This window comes from Hemiscyllium ocellatum, chromosome 8 (assembly GCF_020745735.1).
Source record: "Hemiscyllium ocellatum isolate sHemOce1 chromosome 8, sHemOce1.pat.X.cur, whole genome shotgun sequence".
Classification (NCBI taxonomy): Eukaryota; Metazoa; Chordata; class Chondrichthyes; order Orectolobiformes; family Hemiscylliidae; genus Hemiscyllium; species Hemiscyllium ocellatum.
The window spans coordinates 53,838,730-53,864,757 of NC_083408.1; the positions used below are offsets into that span (position 1 = coordinate 53,838,730).

Genomic DNA, 26,028 nt, shown 5'->3' on the forward strand with positions numbered 1-26,028 from the left:
AATCAAAAAATATTAGATAGGATCATAACAAACCTATAGGTTTCAGTTCAACTTCTTTTGTAGAACGTTGAGAAGTTGAATTAAATGCTCTTTAAATTTGTGCAATGAACTAAAACAAAGATGCTGAAAGCTGACAGATCAAACACAAAAACAAACAATGGACTCACTAATTTATCTCAAGGAAGGAAGCTTATTATTCTTACCAACCAATTTGCATTTGAGTGACCAGGTAAGGTCTTTACATTTGAGAAGAGCAACTACAGCACACCTTGTATTTGGATTTATATTAAACAGAGGAGAAGAGCACTGAATAAAGCAGGAGGCAGAAGGAAATAGAGACACCAACTCCCAATCAGTCCAGCCCAGAGCTCCACAGCAGACCAACCACATTTCAAGTGTGATGTCATAGAAAAACAGGCAACTGATTGGTTGGTGAATATTTTTCTCCTTTAGTTTTCCAAACTCCAGTAATTTAAGTAACTCTCAAGTTTAATTTGTGGTTGTGCGGTTTACTAATAGTAGTGAATCTTACTAGGTTGGTTGATGTGTGTTTCCTATTGATTGAAACTCCCCAGTTAAAATGAAAGTAGAATGCTTCTTTAAATAAAAAGAATAGACAAGATGAGACATAAATATGCATCTGCAGCTCGACAGATTTCGACTTACAGTCATACATTTGGGGGCCGAGACACTCTGACAGGTCAAAGAAACGGAAAGTTAATAGATGTTTGGTTCTAGCAGGCAGTCACATCTCTTCGGGCTGACTTGATTCATGGCTAAGAACTGGAGGCTATGACTGCAAGTAAGGAAGAAATGGGGATCGGGAAGAGAAGGAGATTTGTAGATCTTTGCAGCCTGCATGAATGGAAACAGAGGCTGCTGGATGGATGAGTGAACTGACTATGGCATTGTGGCACAGGAAGACATTTAAGCAGGGGCAGATAATAGGAATATTGCAGTTGCAGAGGACAGCTGAGACTGAATTCAGAAGGTTCTGTCAATACCAAGGTTTGAGACATTTACCCTGGACTGGAAGAACGGTCAATGGGAGAAGAAAGATCCAGTTGTCATCACCTACATTGGCACCAATGACACAGATTGGACAAGAGGAGATTCTTCTTGAAGAGTACAAGTAACTGAAAAGCAGAATCTCAAAGGATCTGGATTAATACCAAAGTCACAAACAAATTGGGAGTTGAGTAAGTTAATTGCATTGCTTAAAAGATTGATGTGGGAGAGGAATGGAGAAATCAGTGACTGTGGTATATTTAGATTTACAGAAGGCATGTGATAACTAAACCCTATGTGGGATTTTAACAAAATTAGAGCACATGGCATTGTCAGCAATATACTGGCATGGAGTTAGACTTGGTGAACAGATCGAAAGAGTAGGAATTAACAGGTAATTCCCAGATTTCAAGACAGATAACAAGCAGCATAATGCAAGTATCAGAGTTTTGGTCTCAACTATTCACAATCTATATTGATTATTTGGATGTGGGGATCGAAGACAATATTTTCAAGTTTGACAACATTAAATTAAGTGGAAATGTTGAGAGGAGGATGCAAACGGGTTTTAGACAGGCTAAGTAAATAAACAGGAACACAGCAGATAGCAAGTAATGCGTAAAATATGGATTTATCCACTTTGGTACAGATATGCACGTTTTTTTTCTTAAATGAGAGTTTGGCAAGTGTTGGTGTCCACAGAGCAGTGGATGCACTATTTCATAAGACACTGAAAACTACATAAAAGGTGCAGCCGTAATTCAGAAGATATGCTTGTCTTTATTGCAACAGGAGACAAGGACAAGAGTAACAAAAATGCTACAGTTGTAAGAGACTGCACCTGGAGTGCTACGTACAGTTTTGGTCTCATTAATAAAGGGAGTGCCACAAAGATTCACCGGACATCTTTCGGTTGATGGGTCTGTCTTTTGAGGAGAGATTGAGGAGGTATGGTGTGTTTTCTTTCGATTTAAATAATAAGAGGTGACCTCTTTGATACATACAAAATTCTGATACAGCTTTACAGGTAGATGCAAGAATGACAATTCCCCTCATTAAGGCTCTGAGGGTGACAGACCTTTGGAATTTTCTAACAGAGGTGGTTTTGGAGGCTTGGTTGTTGAGTATATTCAAGACAGAAAGTGACAGGTTTCTAGAACGCAAATCTGTTTAAGAAATATGGACATACTGAGAAACAATAGCCAAAACAGAAATCATGATCTAATTGAATAGTGGAGCAGGCACGAGGGACCAAATGGTCTAAACTTGTTCCAATTTTCAATGTTCCTGTATATCATGCAAATATACAAATTAGGAGTGGTTGGCCACCCAATCCTTTCAACCTACTTCAGCATGCATTAAAATCACGGCTGCTTTGAGAGCTCCACACTCCTGCCTACCAACGATAATCTTTCACCCTCTTGTTCGTCAAGAATATACAAACATAATACAAATAGATGTAGCTTTTGAAATGTAGTTCACGGTTTACAGAAAAAAAATTGTGTATCTTATAAAAGAATATAAGTAACAAGCTTGGGAGTAAAACACAATACAGAAGAAAAAGCTAACTGAGAATCAACTGTTTGCTAATTCGATGCGTTACATCACACAGACGAATTTCATTTCAGAAAAGCATTCAAAAAGAAAAACTACATCCCACACAGTAATTCTTTTATTCAAACCCCCAATCTATTAAGCCTAAATCCATTCCTCAATGCAAATATTGTAACTACCATTCTTATGAAAGTGCCTACATACCTATGAATTGACTGTGCAAATATGCTAGCCAGACAAATTTAAATACTATGGCAAAGGTTATTTCAAAGGAGGTTATTTAGAAATCCAATATGAACAGGCAAATTCTATGGAGCAGGTTTTGCCAGAATGGAGCACTGCATAGTATGACCAGTCATCTTTATCCTTGATGCCAAAAATGCTTTGCGCTGCAAGATGTTGGAAGTACAAATTTATAATAAAGGATTCAAGGATGTATTGATGATGAATGGGGTCATCAGCCTATTTCCTGAGCCAATGAGATTTAAGGATTCAGAAAGAAATAGAAAAATGTTTTTAAGTCAGAACAAGTACAGAAAGGGAAATAAATTTAGCAAAAGCAATAAGAACATATACGATTATCTAACAATTAATCTGTGGCAAAGCAATTCTTTTGTTCTTTTTGCTTAGACTGATTAATGTTGCTGCAATAATGCTCCATCTTATTAAAATGATATTTACCCTTTAAGTAGAAAGTTATTTCTACTAGAATTTAAATTAAAATGGTTCATTTGAAGTTGCTCACAAGGTTATTTAAAGCTTATCATCATCATAAGCATGTTTTTTTAAAATATTTGAAACGAGAACAGGCTTTTTTATTATAAAACCAATGCATATGCATTTAATAGTGCACTTACCTGTACTGATGGAGGAATACCAAGTATAATAAAACAGGTAAAACAAACTATAACACTAAGGCATTACAATTCACGTAACTATTGCCCTCAACAAGTTATCAGTTGAAAGCGTATAAATCAATTAATTTCAGGACTCAAGCAAAATATTCAACGAAGGATAAGAGGGAAATCTGCAAACATGAGAATACATACTCTGCTCATAATCTCAAGGTTCTGGGGAGCTTCTTGCATAATCAAGCAAATAATAATAAAAAAAGCCAAACCATTTGTAGTATTAATCTGTGCTGGCTACGGTCATCTTTTTGCAGCCTGCAGGTGCTCGTCAAATAGGAAAGTATATTAGAAAATGAAATCAAATAAAGCAATAGCCAAGGGTTTTTTAAAAATAAAAAATCAGTAGGGTAGTTATATCATGTAGCTTGTTTGTATTCATTTTGCATGCCAGCCAAGTTGTTAGATTGATTAATAAAGTCAGAGCTTTAAAAAGAAACCAGTGCAACAAAAGGCATTTAAACACATCAAACCAACACTTATTTGGGGCTGTGGTGAGATAGGGAGGCTTGGTGGTAGGCAGGAAATAAAAGGAAATTGGGTACAATGAGGGAAAAACCTACCCAAACTGAATTATCCAACAAGATCTCCTGTACAAAAGAACAAATGACAAACCTGTCATAATAATACCCAAGTTATGACACATAAATGTAAACTATGGTACCAAATATAATATTGAGAGCAAGTACTTCACATTACACAAAGCATTCTGCTCTTATTCATTACCTGGAGCCTGCACACCATCACAAAAAAAAATTCACTGTATAAAGCCAGATGTAATACTCATAGTACCAAATGCTTTTGACTAAGTCCAATCCATGGAATCACAAGATAGTGGTAAAATGCAAAGAAAAGGGGTCCTTCAGACCATTAACATGCTGTATTGACAAATAAAGTAATTGTATTAATGAAGCTTAAACAACTTGGGATCAAGGGTTTTATGCAGTTTTTCTATGTCGAAGCCAGTTTTAATCAGGGGCCCCATATTTGGCTAGTTGAAGTGTTAGAGGAGAAAGTGAGGTCTGCAGATGCTGGAGATCAGAGCTGAAAATGTGTTGCTGGAAAAGCGCAGCAGGTCAGGCAGCATCCAAGGAACAGGAAATTCGACGTTTCAGGGCTTATGCCCGAAACGTCGAATTTCCTGTTTCATAGTTGATGTGTTAACCTGGCTCTGTGCAACATTAATTAAGCATGTGCTGCCCAAACAAACAAAAGCAGCATAGACTAAGTGATGTAAGGCTTAAGTCATGACAAGGGGAACAGCACAATTAGATTTATAAATGTTAAGAAATGTAAGTTTGTGCTTCCAAATGAAAAAAAAATATGTCCATGTGATATACTTACACAGAGACTCGGAACAAGGCTGGAAAGGTTCACATGACGTGGTGCAAACATATGTAACTGCTGGAGACAGGAGATGGCTTGTGCTTGCACAAGACAATCAAGGTTATCCTGCATCACTGCACAGCCAACCAGACAGGAAGTTCTTAACAAGGGGACTGATGTGTTGTTACCTAGGAATTAAATGTGCAGAGATTATTTATTTATAATTAGGAGAACACCAAGTACTGAATTCCTTAGGTACTCGGCCTACACTGAAAATATTATTTTCTAGCATTGACCAGAGCAGGAAAATTGTCCATGATCAGTTTCTTTTTCCAATGGTCTGCTGAGACTCAAGCAGCATTCACACTTCCCAGTTCCGATAAAACAACATCCCTACATGCTTAATCCTCTCAAAGTCATACAGCTCCAGAGGAAGTGGATACAATGCTCAGTGAAGACATCATCGAACCAAGTCAGAGTGAGTGGAGTTCGCCAATTTTGTTAGTTCCCAAACCTGACAGGACTCAACGATTGTGTGGACTGTCAGAAGGTCAATGTCATAACTAAATTGGACTCCTATCCAATACCAAGATTGGAGGACTGAATAGAGAAATTTGGACAAGCCTGTTATATCACCAAATTGGACTTATTGTGTAGTTACCGGCAGGTACCTTTATCAGAGAAAGCAAAAGAAGTTTGTTTGTAACTCCAAATGGCTAATTTTCAAAGCAACCCAACAGCACCAGAGGAAATACTCTACCATCGAAATAATTATTGCGTTTGGTCCTGGCCTTACAACATTTTAATGTTTATGCCAAAGAATGCATAGGAGACAGTTGTGTACATGGACCACACCCTCTCACCTTTCTGGAAAGATTTAAAGACAAACCAGTCAAATAAGTACCTTAATAATGTTAGAAAGTAAATTTTAGGGACTATGGCAGTTGACCATACTGCAGATTCTTCGAGGCCTGGATTGTAGAAGCAGCTGGGATCCCAGAGTGGACTCTAGCAGTTTGCGGCAATTTAGCTAATGAGCCTAGATGGCAGTCAGCGGCAAGATGGCAGCAATGGAGGTGCAGGGATTGAGAGATGGAGCCCACCACAGGAGTGATCAATCCCTGGCGAGGAGTGCAAGATCTAGCACAGTGTGAGGGAAGAGTCATAGAGTTATAGAGATATATCCATGCTCCGCACCATTTTATAAACCTCTATGAGGTCACCCTTCAGTCTTCGATGCTCCAGGGAAAACAGCCTCAGCCTATTCAGCCTCTCCCTACAGCTCTTAGCCTCCAACTCTGGCAACATTCTTGTAAATCTTTTCTGAACCCTTTCATGTTTCACAACATCCTTCCAATAGGAAGGCCAAAGTTGCACACAATATTCCAAAAGTGACCCATCCAATCTCCTGTATAGCCACAACATGACCTCCCAACCACTGTACTCAATATTCTGACCAATAAAGGAAAGCTTACCAAACACAAAAGCTTCACTATCAAGGAGCTATGAACCTGCACTCCAAGGTCTCTTCGTTCACCAACACTCCCAAAACCTCAGCATTAAGTGTACACGCCCTGCTAAGATTTGCTTTCCCAAAATGCAGCACTTTGCATTTATCGAAAGTAAACTCAATGTGCGACTCCTCCAGCCCATTGGCCCATCTGATCAAGATCCTGTTGTAATCTGGGGTAACCTTCCTTGCTGTCTACTACACCTCCAATTTTGGTGTCATCTGCAAACTTACTAACTATACCTCCTACGTTCTTATCCAAACCATTTATTTAAATGATGAAAAGTAGTGGACCCAGCACCGATCCTTGTGTAACACCACTGGTCACAGGCCTCCAGTCTGAAAAAAACAAACCCTCCACCATCACCTCTGTCTTCTACCTTTGACCCAGTTCTGTATCCAAATGGCTAGCTCTCCCTGCATTCCATCACATCTCACCTTGCTAACCAGTCTCCCATGGGGAACCTTGTTGAATGCTATACTGAAGTCCATACAGATCACATCTACCGCTCTGCCCTCATTAATTCTTTTTGTTACTTCCCCAAAAAAACTTAATCAACTTCGTGAGACATGGTTTTCCATGCACAAAGGCATGCTGACTATCCTTGATCAGCGCTTCTTTCCAAATATGTGTAAATCCTGTCCCTCAGGATTCTCTCCAACAATTTGCCCACCATGAACATCAGGATCACCAGTTTATAATTCCCTGGCTTGTCCTTACCACCTTTCTTAAATAATGGTACCATGTTAACCAACCTGCAGTCTTCTGGCACCTCACCTATGACTATCGATGATACAAATATCTCTGCAAGAGGCCCCGCAATCATTTCTCTAGCTTCCCACAGAGTTCTAGGGTACACCTGAGCAGGTCTTGGAGATTTATCCAGCCTTGTGTTTCAAAACATTCAGCACTTCCTCTTCTGAAATAGGGACATTTTCAAGATGTCACAATTTATTTCCTCACATTCTATATCTTCCACATCCTTCTCAACTGTAAATACTGATGCAAAATACTCATTAAGTGTCTCCCGCATCTCCTGTGACTCCACAAAAGGCTGCCTTCCTGATCTTTGAGGGGCCCTATTCACTCCCTAGTTACCCTTTTGTCCTTAACATATTATTTGTAAAAACTCTTTGGATTCTCCTTAACCGTATTTGCCAAAGCTATCTCATGTCCCCTTTTAGCCCTCCTGACTTCCCTCTTAAGTATACTCCTACTGCCTTTATCTCTCTTGTCTATACCTGGCATATGCTTCCTGCTTTTTCTTAATGAAAACCTCAATTTCTCTTGTCATCCAGCATTCCCGACACCTACCAGCCTTTCCTTTCACACTAACAGGAATGTACACTCTCTGGACTCTCATTTCTGAAGGCTTCCCATTTTCCAGCCATCCCTTTACCTGTGAACATCTGGACCCAATCAGCTTTTGAAAGTTCTTGCCTAATACCGTCAAAATTGGCCTTTCTCCAAATTAGAACTTCAACTTTTATATCTGGTCTATCCTTTTCCATCACTATTTTAAAACGAATAGAATTATGGTCGCTGACCCCAAAGTGCTTCCCCACTGACACCTCAGTCACCTGCCCTGCCTTAGTTCCCAAGAGTAGGTCAAGTTTTGCACCTTTTGCAGTAGGTCCATCCACATACTGACTCAGAAAACTTTCTTGTACATTCTTCACAAATTCCTCTCCATCTAAACCCTTAACACGATGGCAGTCCCAGTCTGTGTTTGGAAAGATAAAATCCCTTACCTTAACCATCCTATTACTCTTACAGTTACCTGAAATCTCCTTACAAATTTATTTCTCAATTTCCAACTGACAATTAAGGGGGTCTATAATACAATCTCAATGAAGGTGATCATCCCTTTCTTATTTCTCAGTTCCACCCAAATAACTTTCCTGGACGTATTTCCGGGAATATCCTCCATTTATTTGGCAGTCAGTTCAGAAGACAATGATTCCATTTGGGGAAGAATCCAAAACCAGGCCCATAACATAAGGAAGTTATAAAACATTAAAATAATGGAGTACGGAGAATTTTCTTGATTTAGAAATTGGTGAGAATGTGGTAGTGCCTGGAATGGGGAGTGATTGAAACTAAGTTTTAATAGGAAGCTAGATGAGTAAATGAGAGAAAAGAGAATACAAAGGATTGCAAAAGACTGCGATTAGGGAGATGAAAGAGAAGGAGATAAGTGTGGACTGTAAACACCAGCACAGAGTGCTTGGGTCAAATGGCCTGTTTATGCCCCAAATTCAATGCAGTTGTATCCTCCATATGTATGATTGAGCAGTGACCCTGTCTCTGAGGCCGAAACTCAGGGTACACTCGAGCATTTAATGGCCAAGGAAGGTATGTTTATAACTTGGTCAAACCAAATTATTCACAAAATCACATGATTGTTAAACTGGCTCCCTCAGCAGACTGATTATCAGTCTGTCAATCTTCAGAATAAATGCCAATGACAGGCAGTAAGAGGAGGTATACCTGGTCAACCACGTGAAGGAATGCATCACGAACCACAGCTCCAGGTTACAATTTGTGTGTAAAAGGCACAGCAACTGTGTGTGTGTGTGTGTGTGTGTGTGTGTGTGTGTGTGTGTGTGTGTGTGTGGCAGCGGGGGGGTGGAGAGCATCATCAGGCTTTGTGACTTCAGCCAGTTGAACAGCTGGTGTGCAACAGATTGGGGCCAACAGCACAGAGTTCAAAGATGGTGCTATGAAATATTGTAAACATTTCACTGTACTCCTGTCTGCCTGTACTTCAGTACTTGTAACAAGAGAACCTAACTCTAATTCTCTTCCCTTGTATCCATAGCCTTTGCTCCCCTTACTAATCACGAACCTAGCTATCTTTGTCTTGACCTCCACAGCCTTCTGTGGCAATGAGCTCCACAGATTCACCACCGTTTGGCTGAAGAGCCATCCCTTCACTCGGAGGTTGTGCCTTCGGGTACTAGTCTCGCCTAATAGTATAACACTTTCTTCCTGTTCAATTTATTCAGGCCTCTCAGATTTCTGGAAGTTTCAATGAAATGGGTAACTAGAAAATAAATAATGGTTTAGAGCAAAAATTAAATGGTAGGGAATTCCTACACATCCAAAATTGGGTGTCAACAGGCACTTTGACAATTTAGCTACTTTAGAAATGCAAAAGGAGCTGGTGATGGGATATTTATGAATACCACTGAAAACACTCCTTTATTGGAGATTATATATTGAATAAAACCAGTCAAAGAAGAAAGTAAAGTTGAAGGTTTTATCACAGAATGGATAATAAATTTCTACTTCTGGTAAACATTCTCATTAAACACAAGTTTTTTTAAAAAAACTAATTCAAATATTTTACCTTGCAGTTCTGGTCCCAAAGTGATAATAAGCACATTCAAACAACGACCCAAACTTTGATGGACTTCAGTATGAGCAGGAGGTACAGTCAACAACAGCAGCAAGACAAGAGACAGACTTGATTCCACATGAGCATTATACATTGGACCACTTGAATCTATTAACAATGACAAGGAGTGCAGTGCCCAGGTCTACAAATGAAGTGAAGAAGGGTATTTAGAACTACACTACACATTCTGAAGTTCCTTCTTTTGATGGATTACTCGCATTCATTCATGATAAATTTAGCAACCTTGGTCAAAGAAATATTACTCACAACTGTGCATTAATAACAAAACATTCTTACACCAAAAGTAATGGATTATACTTTGTCAGTTAGCTTTGAAAATAAATGGACATTAGTAATCATTTTGACACCAAACAGGGAACATCCAATTGTACAACAATTCAGTATTGTACCACTAAGAATTGAGGATCTTAGGTTATTTCAAATCAGACAAATACATTTGACTCAATATTAAACATTCTTATGTATGTAAGTTAATTTTATATCATTCTGCTGTTACAATTTGAAAGCAAGCATACTTTGGAAGCAGAAATGCTTTTCATGGTTTGGAATTAATCAAATGCAAAGTAATGTGGCTAAATGAAAGATTTAAATCATCTTCTAAAATGGAATAGTTACATCAAATGTGTCACAAACTAGAAACATGCTCAGGGTAAACAATTACTTAGTCTAGGCTGATGACTAATTATAAGAATATGTTAATGCTGCAGATCTTTTTTGCCTGAAAACAGAGAGGTTTCATTTCCTTCAAGATAAATCCAAAGTGAAATGACTGGTCTTAGCTGATGACAGCTGTAGCTAGCCTGAAAGTGGTCCATGAACAGTTAGCTGTGAAGGTCAGGGATGGACTTATTTGTGAGAGGACAAACTAGCCATGGAGAGCAACTTAGGGAGAGGTAAGGAAAGGATGAGGTAGCAGTCATTGATGGAGAACAAGAAGTGTGAAGGCTCAGGAAACTAATGACAGATGAATGACATTTACACTGGGCGTAAACTTGGGGTTTAGGCAATGAACTCAACATTAAGCTGTTCTATATACAGTGAAGAGTTAAGAGTCCATCTAAGTCACCAGAGCAAAATGACAAACTCTAAATGACAAATGAGAGGTTAAAAGATCTGCAGTGCAAAAAGTGACAAGTGGGGGGGGGAGGGGGGAGGTGAAGAGAGAGAGAGAGGAGGGAGGGGTGGACGAAGGAGAGGGAGGGAGGGGTGGACAAAGGAGAGGGAGGGAGGGGTGGACAAAGGAGAGGGAGGGAGGGGTGGACGAAGGAAAGGGAGGGAGGGGTGGACGAAGGAAAGGGAGGGAGGGGTGGACGAAGGAGAGGGAGGGGGAGGGAGGGGTGGACGGAGAGGGAGGGAGGGGTGGACGGAGAGGGAGGGGGTGAAGGAGAGGGGAAGGAGAGAGGAGGGGGAGGAAGAGAGAGAGGGAGAGTGATGCGGGAGTGTGAGCGGTGTGGGAGTGGGAGCAGAGAGAGGAGAACGAGGTGGTGAGAAAGAGAGGGGAGGGGGGGATGCGAGACAGCAATGGGGTAGAGGCAATATAGAGAGACAGAGGAGGTTGGAGGCAGGCGAGAGAGGGAGGGAGGGTAGAGGCGAGAAAATGGGGGAGGGGCAGTCGGGCAAGGGAGAGAGGGGCAAAGAGTGGGCAGTGGCAAAGGGGGTGCTCATTCATGGAAAGATCTTTCTCAATCTGGCCAGCATTTTTTCATAATCATAGTATTTCCATGCAGAGCAGAAGTGTTGCATCCAGTTCTAAACCAAATGCAAATAAATATACCGATTATACATGATGCTGATTACTGAAATAGTGCTATAAACCATCATTCAGGAACACAATTTTTATCTAACAATAACGCACATAACTAAAATTCAATTCACTATTTAGTACCATGGCACCCAAGCAAATACCTTGAAATCCAACAACAGCATTTCAGAAATGACCATGCACTTACATCATGCAACTTTGAAATGAATTAGATGAAATATTTGCACAAAACTCAGATTAATATACATTATGGTAACAAACCTCTTCATGCAACAAAGCTAAAGGATATTTTTCAAAAAAACTGAATTTTCATGCTTTCACATTTACAAGCATTTCCTCCTAATCTCACATTTCTAAAGATATATGTTACCTGAACTTCAGGGGAGGTGTTGTCTTGAGATAAAGTGTGAAGAATATTGACACAAGCATTCAAGTGCTGACTTGAAACAATTCCACCCAAATATCTGTGAAGGCAGCCTAAGGCCATAGAGTGACCCGTTCGTGAAATCACATCTCTGGCAGACTTTAACCTGAAGTCATGAAAAAAAGAAAGTTTCCAAAAACAGTCAGTTGGTCGTACAGAATTTGAATACTACTGAAAAGGATACATGTTGCCCAAAGCAATGTGGTTTTTCACTCATCAGGACAAATGCAAGAATGTCAAGTTTCAAATAAGCACAATCATGTAAGTAACAGAAAGAGGTGCCAAGGAGTTGGCAAGTCAACTCGATTGGTTAGGATGTCGCTGTGGAAAAAAAGCATAATGGAATTATATGCTTTCCATGCACCTCACAAGTAATACAAAACAGGGTGCAAGGATGAACATATTCTATGAAATGCAGATAGTGGATTGCTACGTATAAACATTTGTTACTGCTGGCAAACAAACTGGGCAACATTCTGTGCCTGATTGAATATGTTAAGTTGCTTTTTTGTACAGATTTAGTGCAATCAAGATTGTTCAGCAACAATGAAATGACATCAAACAGAAGATGCTGTGCTTTTTCCATTGTCGCTGGTTCAGTATGCTGTGTACTCTGCCGATTCCTACTAAGTGAAAGAATATGCTGTTTTGGTTTTTATCAGTCAATTGTTGGGTCATGTGGCTCGGAACTGCACTGGCAGAATCCTATCATCGTTCGTGCTGTTCATGTAGCTATTTCATTAAAAGGATTCTGCTATCTTATAAATGCTTGAAATGTAGTGCTACAGTGAAGGCAAAAATCAAAAGAAATTGAAGTATAAAAATGTGTTACCTTTTCTATTTTTATGTGTTTATTAGCAGTATGAAAAATCAGTTGGCATCATGGGTTTTCTTTTCATTTGTCAAGACTGTGTTGCTGGAAAAGCACAGCAGGTCAGGCAACATCCAAGGAGCTGGATAATCCATATTTTGGGCATCAGCCCTTTATCAAGGCTAATGCCCAAAGCATTGATTCTCCTACTCCTCGGATACTGCCTGTCCTGTGTTTTTCCAGCACCACGCTTGACTTTGAACTACAGCATGTGCAGTCCTCACTTCCTCCTTTTCTTTTCATTTGTCAATTATCTCCTTGTTCTTTTACAAACTTAATGAATCCAGTTTCAGAGTTGCTCCATGACACAATAGAAGATTAGGAAAGTGTCTATACACCATGCTTTACTCTAGACACGATATTAATGAACTATTCACCTGTGAAGGGTAACTTGCCTGAACTCAAATCACTTTCATCAGACCACCCCATACAGAGAATTCAGCATTGCTTTGAAGCAGACTGGGAGGAGTGTGCAACAAGTCAGCATTTTGTCGTGGAGCAGAATGAGCGAGTGAGTGGAGGACCCTGTGCTTCTGAAATAGAGGAGGAGAGGGGACAGCAGCTTAATCAAGAGAGAGTGTGGAAACAACAGATCCATAAACAGTAAAAGAGAGAACAAAGTCAGCAGCAGAGTCAGACAACACACCTTCATAAAGAGAAAAAAGGATCTGTGAGAGAAGGATAGCAAAGACAAGAGAGGGAAAAACGGGCTGTGGAGAGCCCATTCAACTTGTTTCACCCTGGAAGAGCCAAAATTCAACACCACAGGAAACAAGGTAGGCAATTGGTGGGTGTATCTTCCAATTATTTCAACTATGCAGATGATTCATATCAGGAGACATTACCCCAGCTGAAGAATTTGGTTAAGAAATTCTTCTCACATCTAAATTGAATAGATTAATCGAATAGAATAGAACAGAACAGAACAGAACAGAACAGAAAGAGCTATGCTAGCGGTGTGTTGCGATTGTACTATGTGAGAGATAGTGGACACCAGTATGATCCACAGTGATGACATCTGCAGCAAGTATTGGTCGCTCATGGAACATCAGCTGAGAGATGACAAACTGGAGTCTGAGTTGTGGAAACTACATCATATTGGGGAAGGGGAAAGATATTCAGACACTATTTCAGAAGACAATTACTCCCTTCAGATAAATTAATTAATTAAATTTGGTTCATAGTCAGGGAAACCTGGGTGTAGCTGACAGTGAAGCATATATTGGGATCCAGAATATAGTTTTGCAGAAACCTCAGCCAGTGCCCTCATTCCCTGGTTCAATATTAGTGAGTTATACACTCTTGTCCCTCCGCCAACCCCTCCCAAAAAAAAAGGAAGACTCCAAAAGGCTGTGTTGCTTACCTAGCGCCAAGGTTTGGGGCATATTTTCTACGATGGACAAGAACTTGGAGTGGGAGGGGATGAATTCAGTAGTTGTGGTCAATGTATGTACCAATGACATCGGCTGGGTTAGGTAAGACGTTCTGCTGAGGAATACCTCAGAGCTAAATTAAAAGGCAGAACCACAAAGGTAAAAATCTTGGGATTACTATCTGGAGTTATATACAAATTGGCAGAAGTTGACTAAAATTAGAGGAGTAAATACATGATTCGAAGATTGACGTGGGAGGGATGTGTTCCAATTCATGAGGCATTGGCATCAGTATCGGCGAAAGAGAGAGTTGTTCCATTTGAATCATGCTGTGACCATTCAGTCATCATGGCTGATAAGTTTCTCAACCCCCATTCTCCCACTTTCTCCCTGTAACCCCTGATCCCCTTGATATTCAAGGAACACTCACAATGAGTAAACATACTCAATGGCCTGGCCTCCACAGCCTCCTATGGCATGAACTCCACAGATTCAACAATCTCTGGCTGAAGGCGTTTCTCCTTATCTCTGTCTAAAAGGTCTTCCCTTTACTCTAAGGCTGTGCCCTAGGAGTCTCTCCTACCAATGGAAATATCTTCCCAACATCAACTCTGTCCAGGCCATTCAGTATTCTGTAGTTGAAGTTAGATTCCTCCTCATCCTTCCAAAGTCCATCGAGAATAGACCCAGAGTCCTCAAAACGTTCCTCATATGTTAAGCTTTACACTCCTGGGACCATTCTTGTGAACCGCCTCTGCACACTCCAAGGCCAGTACATCCTTCCTGAAATACGAGGCCCAAAACTGCGCACAGTATTTCAAATGTGGCCTGACCAGGGCCTCATAAGTACATCCCTGCTTTTATATTCAAATCATCTTAAAATAAAAGCCATCATTGCATTTGTGTTCCTTACTACTGACTCAACCTTCAAGTTTACCTTGAGAGAAACCTGGACTAGAACTCCCAAGTCTTGTTGCACTTCAGTCTTTTGAATTTTCTCACCATTTAGAAAATAGTCCATGCTTTTATTCTTCTTAGCAAAGTACATGACCTCACACTTTACCCTGTTTGACTTCATCTACTACGAGGTAAAAACAATGACTGCAGATGCTGGAAACCAGATTCTGGAAGAGAACAGCAGTTCAGGCAGCATCCAAAGTGCAGCGAAATCGACGTTTTGGGCAAAAGCCTTTCATCAGGAATAAAGGCAGTGAGCCTAAAGCGTGGAGAGATAAGCTAGAGGAGGGTAGGGGTGGGGAGAAAGTAGCATCGAGTACAATGGATGAGTGGGGGAGGGGATGAAGGTGATAGGTCAGGGAGGAGAGGGTGGAGTGGATAGGTGGAAAAGGAGCTCGGCAGGTTGGACAAGTCCGGACAAGTCATGGGGACAGTGCTGAGCTGGAAGTTTGGAACTCAGGTGAGGTGGGGGAAGGAGAAATGAGGAAACTGTTGAAGTCCACATTGATGTCCTGGGGTTGAAGTGTTCCGAGCCTGAAGATGAGGCGTTCTTCCTCCAGGTGTCTGGTGGTGAGGGAGCGGCGGTGAAGGAGGCTCAGGACCTCCATGTCCTCGGCAGAGTGGGAGGGAGAGTTGAAATGTTGGGCCACGGGACGGTGTGGGTGATTGGTGCGGGTGTCTCGGAGATGTTCCCTAAAGCGCTCTGCTAGGAGGCACCCATGTCTGCCCACTCTTCTGACCTGTCCAAATCCTTCTGCAGCCTCTCCACCTCCTCAATCTGACCTACCTTGCATCGTTTGCAACGCCCTCCGTTCCTTCATCTAGACTGTTAACGTATAAAGTGAAAAGTTGCGGTCCCAACATGGAACCTTGCAGAACATCACTTGTCACTGGTTGCCATCCTGAGAAGGACCCTTTTATCCCCACTCTCTGCTTTCTGCCAGACAGCCCAGCTTCTAGCCATACAAGCATCTTGCCTCTGACACCATGGATCCTTATCTTATGCAGTTGCCTCCTGTGCGGCACCTTATCAGAGGCCTTCTTGAAGTCTAGGTAGGTAACATCCATTGGCTCTCCTTGGTCTAACCTGCTTGTTACTTTCTCAAAGCGCTCTAGCAGATTTGTCAGGCATGACCTCCCCTTGATGAAACCATGCTGACTTTGCCCTAGTTTACCATACACTTAGAAATATTCAGAAATCTCATGCTTCACAATGGATTCCAGGATTTTACCCTTGACTGAGATTAGACTAATCGGTCTGTAATTTTCTGTCTTTGCCTTACTTTCTTTTTAAAGAGGGAAGTCACGTTAACAATTTTCCAGTCCTGTAGCACCCCCCTTGACTCTAGCGATTCCTGAAAGATCGCTACTAGTGCCTCCACTATCTCTTCAGCTATCTACCTGAGAACTCTGGGGTGTAGTCCATCTGGTCCAGGTGACTGATCACCTTCAGGCCATTCAGTATTTCCAGCACCTTCTACTTGGGGACGGTCACCATACTCAGCTCTGCCCTCTCACACTTGAAAAGATATACACAGAGGAATACATAAAAAATTAGTACGAGAAAGAATAATGGTAAAAAGTCAAAGCTTAAGGTTATTTATCTGTATACAGCAGCATTTGTGACAAGATAGGTAAAGTCATACAGCATGGAAACAGACCCTCCAGTCCAACCCGTCCATGCCGACCAAACCCAATCTAGTCCTACCTGCCAGCATCCGGCCGATATCCCTCTAAACCCGTCCTATTCATACACCCATCCAGATGCCTTTTAAATGTTACAATTGTATTAGCCTCCACCACTTCCTCTGGCAGCTCATTCCACACACACAGCATCCTCTGTGTGAAAAAGTTGCCCCTTAGGTCTCTTTTACATCTTTTACCTCTCACCCTAAACCTATGCCCTCTAGTTCTGGACTTCCCCATCCCAGAGAAAAGACCTTGTGTATTTACCCCATCCATGCCCCTCATGATTTTATAAACCTCGATAAAGGTCACCCCTCAGCCTTCAAAGCTCGAGGGAAAACAGCCTCAGCCTATTCAACCTCTCCTTATAGCTCAAATCCTCCATCCTGGCAACATCCTTGTAAATCTTTTCTGAATCCTTTCGAGTTTCACAACATCCTTCCGATAGGAAACAGACCAGAATTACAAGCAATATTCCAAAAGTGGCCTAACCAATCTCTTGTACAGCCGCAACATGACCTCCTAACTCTTGCGCTCAATAGTCTGATCAATAAAGGAAAGCACACCAAACGCCTTCTTCACCATCATATCTACATGCAGCCCCACATTCAAGGAGCTATGAACCTGTACTCCAAGGTCTCTTTGTTCAGCAACACTCTCTATTAAGTGTATAAGTCCTGCTAAGATTTGCTTTCCCAAAATGCAGCACTTCGCATTTATCTAAATTAAAAGTCATCTGCCACTCCTCAGCTCACCGGCTCATCTGATCACAATCCCATTGTAATCAGAGGTAACCTTCTACGCTGTCCAATTTTGGTGTCATCTGCAAACTCACTAACAATAACTCTTATGCTCACATCCAAATCATTTATATAAACGACGAAAATTAGTGGACAAAGCACTAATCCTTGTGGTACTCTCCTGGTTACAGGCCTCCAATCTGAAAAACAACCCTCCACCACCACCCACTGTCTTTGACGTTTAACCAGTTCTGTATCCATGTCACTGCATAAATAGAAAGAACTGAATATCGCTTGATAGATATTTCAGAGATGTAGTTACAGGGTGAGCAAGACTTGGAACTTAATATTCAAGGGTCTTCAACATTCCAGAAAAATAGAACAAAAGAAAGGAGGTGGGATAGCATCGCTAAAAAATGATAGTATTATTGTCATGGCTAGTAGTGATATACTTGCAATATGGAATCAGTTTAGGTAAAAATAAGCAATGGCAAGGGGAAAAAAATCATGAGTGAGAACAATCAATGGGCTCAAGTATAAATTCGGAAATAATGAAGATATACAAGAAGAGCATTTCAATTGTCACAGGTGATTTGAATCTGCAGTGACTGAACAAATCAGAGGCAAGGATGACATGGAAGATGAATTTCTGGTGTTTAGCAGGAATTGCTTTTTAGAGCAATAAGTTGCAGAGCCTACAGGCTATTTTAGATCTTGTAATGTGTAATGAGTTAGGCTTAATAAGAGTTCATCTAGTTAAGGAATACCTTGGGAAAGCAATTACAATACAGAATTTCACATCAGCGAAGGGACAGCAATGTCCTCAACTTCAATAAGGGTAATCTAAATGGCATAAAGAATGGGTTTCCTAAACAGCTGAGAAAAAAAAGACGGTAAGGAGAGTCAGTGGATGAGCAGTGGCAGACATTTAAGCAAATTATGCTCAAAAATGCCGACAGAAAGCAAAGATAAAGCAGAACAAGTTCTTATTCTAACTTCGTTTTACTTGCAAAATTATTTATAAGAAAGCAGTTTTCACTCCATTTGAATAACTGTCAGAATTTCCACAGATGAACACGTATTCTGGGGAATCACCAGCAAAACTTCTTTGATAGTAAATTAAGTTTAAATATGCACTTGATCAAAATAAACAGAAACACTGGTGCTCAACCTTAGGATCTGGATCTGTATCCCAAGATATTTATAGACATCAGTTTACTTTTAATTCCAAAATATATTATTTTTAAAAAGTAAAAACAAAACTGTGGATTTAAATTCAGTGATTGTCTGGCACAGTTCTGCATGAAGCCAATGGAATGTCACACATATAAATTGTCAGGAAAATTTCATACTGGAAGAAACTGAAGGTCGAAGAATGGCTGACTATCTCAGCACTCAAAAGAAAGCCACCTTTTGTGAACACATCTGTACTCACCTACAGGGATACACAAGGACAGGTATTAAAAAGCCAGTTTCAATGCTATTGGAGTGGACTAATGGGATGGAATGCTCCAATGTTTACCTGTTATTATTTGATACATTATAATGGTGTGCCAAAAACTTAATGGGAGAGGGGAATAGGTGATGGATATTTTAATTAAGTGTTAATTGGGTGTGATTTTGTATAATTGTACAATTATGAAGAACATGTAGAATTGTATAAATATGGAGAACTAGTTGATGAGGTGACCAGTTCTGGGAGTGCAGTTAACTGAAATAAAGCTTTCACAATGAGTGGACTTTGTTGCAAACGTTGATATTCAAATATATAACACCTGACTGAATTGGAGCATTAGCTGGTTTCCCAATTATTGCAGGTAAAGAATCTCACCCACTCTAAATGTTGCAAGCCAGTTAAAAGGGGAAATCAGAAAAAAGGAATTTTCATTAGCCTACAGTCAATGCTATTGGTATAATCCAATAATGACAACGTCATTTCATTTGTTCTTCAGAAATTCAGAGACTGACTCAAGAAAAGCCTTTTCTTTTAAAAAGAACATTTATATTTTTAGGCTTATTTCTTATTTTTAATCTACATATGTGAATTGCACTGGTAATTATTTTCATGCTTAATAAATAAGGAAGTCTTGTATTGAATCAAGAAAGTGCGATTAAGTGGGTTTTTAAGAGAAAAGTTTAGATTAGATTACCTACAGTGAGGAAACAGGCCCTTTGGCCCAACAAGTCCACATAGAACCTGCCAGAGTAACCCACCCAGACCCATTTCCCTCTGACTAATGCACCAAACACTATGGGCAATTTAGGATGGCCAATTCATCTGACCTGCACATCTTTGGACAATGGGAGGAAACCCACGCAGGCATGAGAGGAATGTGCAAACTCCACACAGACAGTCACCCGATGCTGGAATCGAACCTGGGACCCTGGTGCTGTGAGGCAGCAGTGCTAGCCACTGAGCCACAGCGCCACCCCAGTTCATTTATCTCTAGCAAAAAGATAGACTGTGAGAAAGGGAAGGCATATCTTTCAATTTTTTCAACTGACTAAGTGGATGGGTGAATAAAAAAGGGAACACAGTTTATTCCCTTCTCATCCAGAGGCTTCAAGAGTTTGAGGTATCCTGTCCAAAACCGTAAATAAAATGGAGAAGCTCAACTTGGCTCTGGTCAAAACAAATAAAAATAAGTGCAAGTTGCTAGATGTCCCCTTTCAAAGTTAAAACATCTTAACAAGTACATTGGTTCTCATTTGCTTTACACTAAAGGTTTGCATTAGGGTACAAATGCAAAGTTGCAAAATGCAAAGTGTACAAAGTTGGTCTAGAATTTTGAGACCATCTTAATAAAGCACTTTGAAACAAGTTACTGTGTTAGAAAGGTGTTACACAAATGCACCCTATTGTCATTCTTCATAAAGTAATTATTATACTTCGAAACCTGTAAGTAGATCCAAATGTACAGAGGGGTCATGCTTATATTCAACCAGGTGAAACCTGTAGCTTATCCTTTTAAGTAAGTTTGCTATTACTTCTTGAATTCAGTAAGCCCTATGTAGTCAGACTTCAGCTAGAAGCTGAATGGCGATCTTCCAAGCCTTCACTGGCTGATCTATTCCCACAATTTCATGAGGACCGATCTGGCATTAAATTAACAGCCTTCCAAATAATTCAATGAAAGTTACACAAATGGGTTTCTGCTGAAACCAATGATATTGTTCATGACAATAGAATCCAGCTAGCTCCTTAAAGATTATTCAATTTCATAGGAGACATCCAAATTATAAAGTATATCTAAAAAGAGAAAAGCTACATAACACAAATAAGGGGAAGCTGGTTCAAAATAGATATTAGTTTGGAGGGTCAACAAGGACTTAATGGAGTTGGAAGAGAGGCAGATATGTTTAGATAGAAATTCCAGAATTACAAGCAAGTATCTATTGTATTTTTCCTATTTGTAGTACAACTATGCCAGCATTCATTGCCCCAAATCTGATTATCTATCCTAAACATTCAATGGCTTTATTCTGTGCTGTATTTCCTATACAAACATTCTGGGGCTATTACCGATGAGAAAGCTGAACTCAGCCAGCCATGTAAATACTGTGGGCAAATCAACTTGTCAGAGACTAGAAATTCTACATGAAGTACATGATATATCGCACATGTAAATTATCAGGAAAACTTCAAACAGGAAGAAACCATTCTGTTGAAGGGCTTATGCCTGACATGTCAATTCTCCTGCTCCTTGGACACTGCCTGACCGGCTGTGTTTATCCAGCACCACACTATTCGACTCTGATCTCCAGCATCTTCGGTCTTCACTTTCCCCCACGAAGAAACTTGAAGTAATAAGAATGGCTGACTATCTCAACCCTCTCACAGAAATGCCACCTTTTGTAGATGCGTCTATTTTAACGACAGGGATTAAAAACCCAGTTTCAGTACCACTTGAGTGGACTGAATGTTCTCATGTGTCCCTATTATCATCTAATATAATTATAAAGGGATATCAAAAATCTAATGGAAGGAGGGAATAGGTGATGGATATTTTAATTAAGGATTAATTGAGTATGAATTTATTGTACAAATAGAGAGAACTAGTCAATGAGGTGGATGTTTTGGGAGTGCATTGCATTAGAAATCCTGTGCCAAGTAACTCATCTACAAAGCCTGTCCAAAATCTATAGGGTACAAGTCAGAAGCACTCTGAAATACTCTTCTTGTCTAGATGAGTGCAGTTCCAACATCACTCAAGATTTTCAATACCATGCAGCCACTTGACCGACATCTTATCCCACCCCCGTAAACATTTACTGCCTCCACCACTAACGCAGTGGCAACAGTTTTTACCATATACAAGTTGCGCCACAACAATGCACGAAGGCTCTTTTGATGGCACCTTCCAAACTCATTATCTTTGCAACCAGGAAGGAGAAAGGAAACAGATAAATTTGAAAATCACTGTCTGAAAATTCCCTTTAAAGCCACACACCATCCAGACTTGTAACTGTAAATAACATTTCTCTTACTATTGCTGGACCTAAATCCTGGAATTTCGAACTTAACAGCACTGTGGGTTTAATTACTGCATATAAACTGTTATATCAAGACAACAGCTCACCCCTACTCTTTCAACTACAGTTAGGGATGGTCAATAAATGCTGGCCTAGTGCAGCTGCCCACATCCATGAAAGATTATGTTGAAACATATCTGACACAATCGCTTAAAGGAAGGAACACGAACATCATGCAAATGAAAGTGGAGTGCATGAGAAGTCAGTTAGAGGAACAAAAAAGAAAAGGTGGCTAGGGGTTGTCAGGCTGAAGGTTTATTTTTGGCAATGAGGGAGGGTGCATGGCTATTAAGTATTGTAAACACAGATTGAATTTTCAAGAGCTTTTGGGGGATATAGAACTGACTTGAAATTAGAAGACAGAGGGTGGTGATGGAGGATTGCCGTTCAGACTGGAGGCCTGTGAACATTGGTGTGCCACAAGGATTAGTGCTGGATCCACTGCTTTTTATCATTTATATAAATGATTTGGATATGAACATTGGAGCATAGTTAATAGATTTGCAGATGATACCAAAATTGGAGATGCCGTGGACAGCAAAGAAGGTTACCTCAGATTAAACGCGACCTTGATCAGATGGACCAATGGGCTGAGGATGGAGTTTAATTTAGATAAATTTGAGGTGCTGAATTTTGGAAAAGCAAATCAGGACACAACTTAAATACTTAATGGTAAGGTCCTGAGGAATGTTGCAGGAAAAAAAAACCTTGGAGTGCAGGTTCACAGTTTCTTGAAAGTGAAGTCAAAGTTGGATAGGAAGGTGACATACGGTATGCTTTCCTTTATTAGTTAGAGTATTGATTGTAAGAGCTGGGACGTCATGTTGCAGCTGCACAGATCATTGGTTAAGCCACTTTTGGAGTACTGCTTGCAACTCTGGTCGACCTCCTATTGGAAGGATGTTGTGAGGCTTGCAAGGGTTCAGAAAAGATTTAAGGATGTTGTCAGGGTTGGAGGATTTGAGCTACAGGGAGAGGTTGAATAGGCTCGGGCTGTTTTCCCTAGAGCATCGGAGCCAAGAGCTGGCCTTATAGAGATTTATAAAACCATGAGGGGGTAAATAGACAAGGTATTTTCCCTGGGGTGGGGGAGTCCAGAACTAGAGGGATGGGTTTAGGATGACAAAGGAAAAATTTAAAAGGGACCCAAGGGGCACGTATGGAATAAGCTCCCAGAGGAAGTGATGGAGGCTGGTACAATTAGAACATTTAAAAGGCATCTGAACAGGTATATGAGTAGGGAGGGTTTGGAGGCATATGGGCCAAGTGCTGGCAAATAGGACTAGATTAGGTTGGGACGTCTGGTTGGCATGTATGAGTTGGACAGAATGGTCTATTTCCATGCTGTACATCTCTATGACTCTCGGAATATTGCATGAGCAGATAATGGGGAAGGAATGCATATGGGTCGCAGAATATTCCCAGCAATTGACTGTTATGGAAAGCAAATGCTAGGAAATCATAGAATAATTGCATACAGAAGAATTAAAAACAAAAATGATACATTGCAGGATTTAAAAAGTGACATTTTACTGCAAAAGAATAGGAATCCTTTTTAATTTCTCTCCTTATGCAACAAATTTACAACTGTCCTAAAACATATCAGTTTTAGATTATTCAGCACAGATCAACAAAAATCAGTAAGACTCATTATCATACATCCCAGTACAGTTACCTCAGCAACACCCAAACATATTTGTTTTGTTTTTAAAAACAGGGGCTTACTTTGCACTACAATCTAAAAGACAATTTTATTTGATTTACTCACTTTTCAAAGCTCGTCTGTGCCAGCTTCGCAGTGAAGGCACTATCTGCTACAACCTGTGCAAGTCTGGCCAGAGATTCTGCTGCAGCACATCTCAACAGAAGATTTGGACTTTCCAAGGAATTCATCACCAGGGTTAGAGCAGGTCTTCTCACCTCATCTGGACCTAAACTACCCTTCTTGCAAGCTAACTTCTGGAAAATTAAAAAAAAACAAAATGCAAAACTTCATTATTACAAATTGATTTTTTTTTGTTATCTCCAGCAAAATGAGCAGTTTTGAAGATCTGTTATTCCAATATACAAACACTGCAGCATACATATTTCACAACAAATGGTATATTTGCGGTAGGAGAAAGTGAGGTCTGCAGATGCTAGAGATCAGAATCAAGAGTGTGTTGCTGGCAAAGCACAGCAGGTCAGGCAGCATCCGAGGAGCAGGAGAATCCATGTTTCTGGCCAAAGCCCTTCCTCAGGATTCTCCTGCTCCTCGGATGCTGCCTGACCTGCTGTGCTTTTCCAGCAACACACTCTTGACAGTACAAATGCGCTGCTGCACGTACAACCACAACAATAAATTCCAAACAATAAGCTACACCCAATCATTCATAATCAATGCAACGAAGAACTGTGAACACAAATAAAAATATGGCTTTTATATACTTTATGGCCAATGAGAACTTCTGAACTGCAGTGACACTCGTAATATCAACAAAACAGCACGCAGTTGTACACAGCAGCATCCAAACAGCAATGGAATAACGTCCAGATAGTTTGCAACTACTGAGAGCTTGAGGGAATAGTAGAATGAGACAAACTGAGGAGAGCTCCTCCGCTCTTTTTTTGAACAGCTCCATGTGTTAAGAATGATATTCAGGAGAATATTCTATGGCAGTATGTGTTCCGTACAACAACAGCACGTTCTAGATCTAGTTCTTGGGAATAAGGTGGTCCCAGAAAGTCAAGTGCCAGTGCAACAATGCGTACAGCAGTGAAAATGGTTATCAGAAAGTTTAGGTGATGGCAGAAAAAGACAATGCAGAGTAAGAATAGTTCATTGGAGACATCGGACTTCAATAGAACAAGAACAGAGCTGGGCTGGACAGACCAGAACAAAGGTTGGTGGGCAAAATCATAGCTGAACAACAGGCTATCTTCAAAGAGATGATTCAGAAACAGTAAAGGTATATTCCCCTTGAAAGCAAATGTAGGTAAACAAATTCAGAGGTTACTTGTGTGGAAAGTGAGATAGAAATCAAGATAAAGAAAAAAGGGTGCTAATGAAAGGTGTCAAGTAGAAAATAAAATTGAGAACAAACCTGACTACAAAATGTTCAGAAGGGAAGCAAAAAGGGATTAAGAAAGAAGATTGGGATTCCTCAAAAGAATTTTTAAAATACAAGTAGGCCTGATTAGGGATCAAAACTGAGATTTATACATGAAGGCGAGAGGGGTTGGGGGATATGGTTAAGATATTCCATGAACATTTTACAGACAGATGATACCCAGGCCATGGTGACAGAGAAGAAATCTCAGTCACTAGAAGAATTCAAAAGTAATGAAGAGGTAACACTGGATAGGTTTTAAGGACTTAAAGGAGTTGTGAGGGGGGTATCCAGGACCGGATGAGATGCACCAAGGGTATTGAAAGAATTGCAGCTGGAAACTCACAGAGGTACTGGCCATAACCACTCAATTGTTTCTGGACCTAAGTGGTACCAAAGGACTGAAGAATTGCAAGCGTTTTGTCCTTATTCAAAATGAGTGCAAGGATAAACCCATCAATTACAGACCAGTAAGTTCATCTTTGGCATTGGGAAACTTCTGGAAACAAGAATGTAGGATAGAATTAGTAGTCACATGTACAAATGTGGGTTAATGAGGGGTAATTAGAATGGGTTTCATTTCGGGAAAATTGTGTTTAACTGGAGTTCTTCAAAGAGGTTACAGAGAAGTTAGTTGAGGGTCATGCTGCTGATGTTAAATGCCAACTGACCTTAATACTGGCCAAGTCTGATTACAAAGTGAAACTTGGCTGGTTGGATAGCTAAGCTTTATTTCTGAATTTTATTTTCTGTGGTGGTCGGTCATTGAACATCTTCAAAAAGACTGCCAAATGTACATTGATATATTTTTATTCAAAGTTTATTAAACAGAAAAGGGATTTAAAATAAGTTACATTATAACAAC

The 26,028-nt window shown here is 40.3% G+C and overlaps 1 protein-coding gene across 3 annotated transcripts in view; it reads right to left on the reverse strand.

Annotated features, from left to right (window-relative positions):
• The window catches only part of heatr5a (HEAT repeat containing 5a), a 132,799-nt gene that overhangs the window by 49,161 nt on the left and 57,610 nt on the right, over positions 1-26,028 (reverse strand). For 2 of the 3 annotated variants that reach the window (XM_060829038.1, XM_060829039.1), the window contains exons 18-22: positions 23,843-24,033; positions 11,861-12,020; positions 9,660-9,849; positions 4,815-4,984; positions 4,034-4,060 (exon numbers count right to left, since the gene is read on the reverse strand). In XM_060829038.1, coding sequence (XP_060685021.1) covers positions 4,034-4,060; positions 4,815-4,984; positions 9,660-9,849; positions 11,861-12,020; positions 23,843-24,033 — 738 coding nt within the window. The remainder of the gene's footprint in view (positions 1-4,033; positions 4,061-4,814; positions 4,985-9,659; positions 9,850-11,860; positions 12,021-23,842; positions 24,034-26,028) is intronic. The other variant, XM_060829040.1, reaches the window with a different exon arrangement.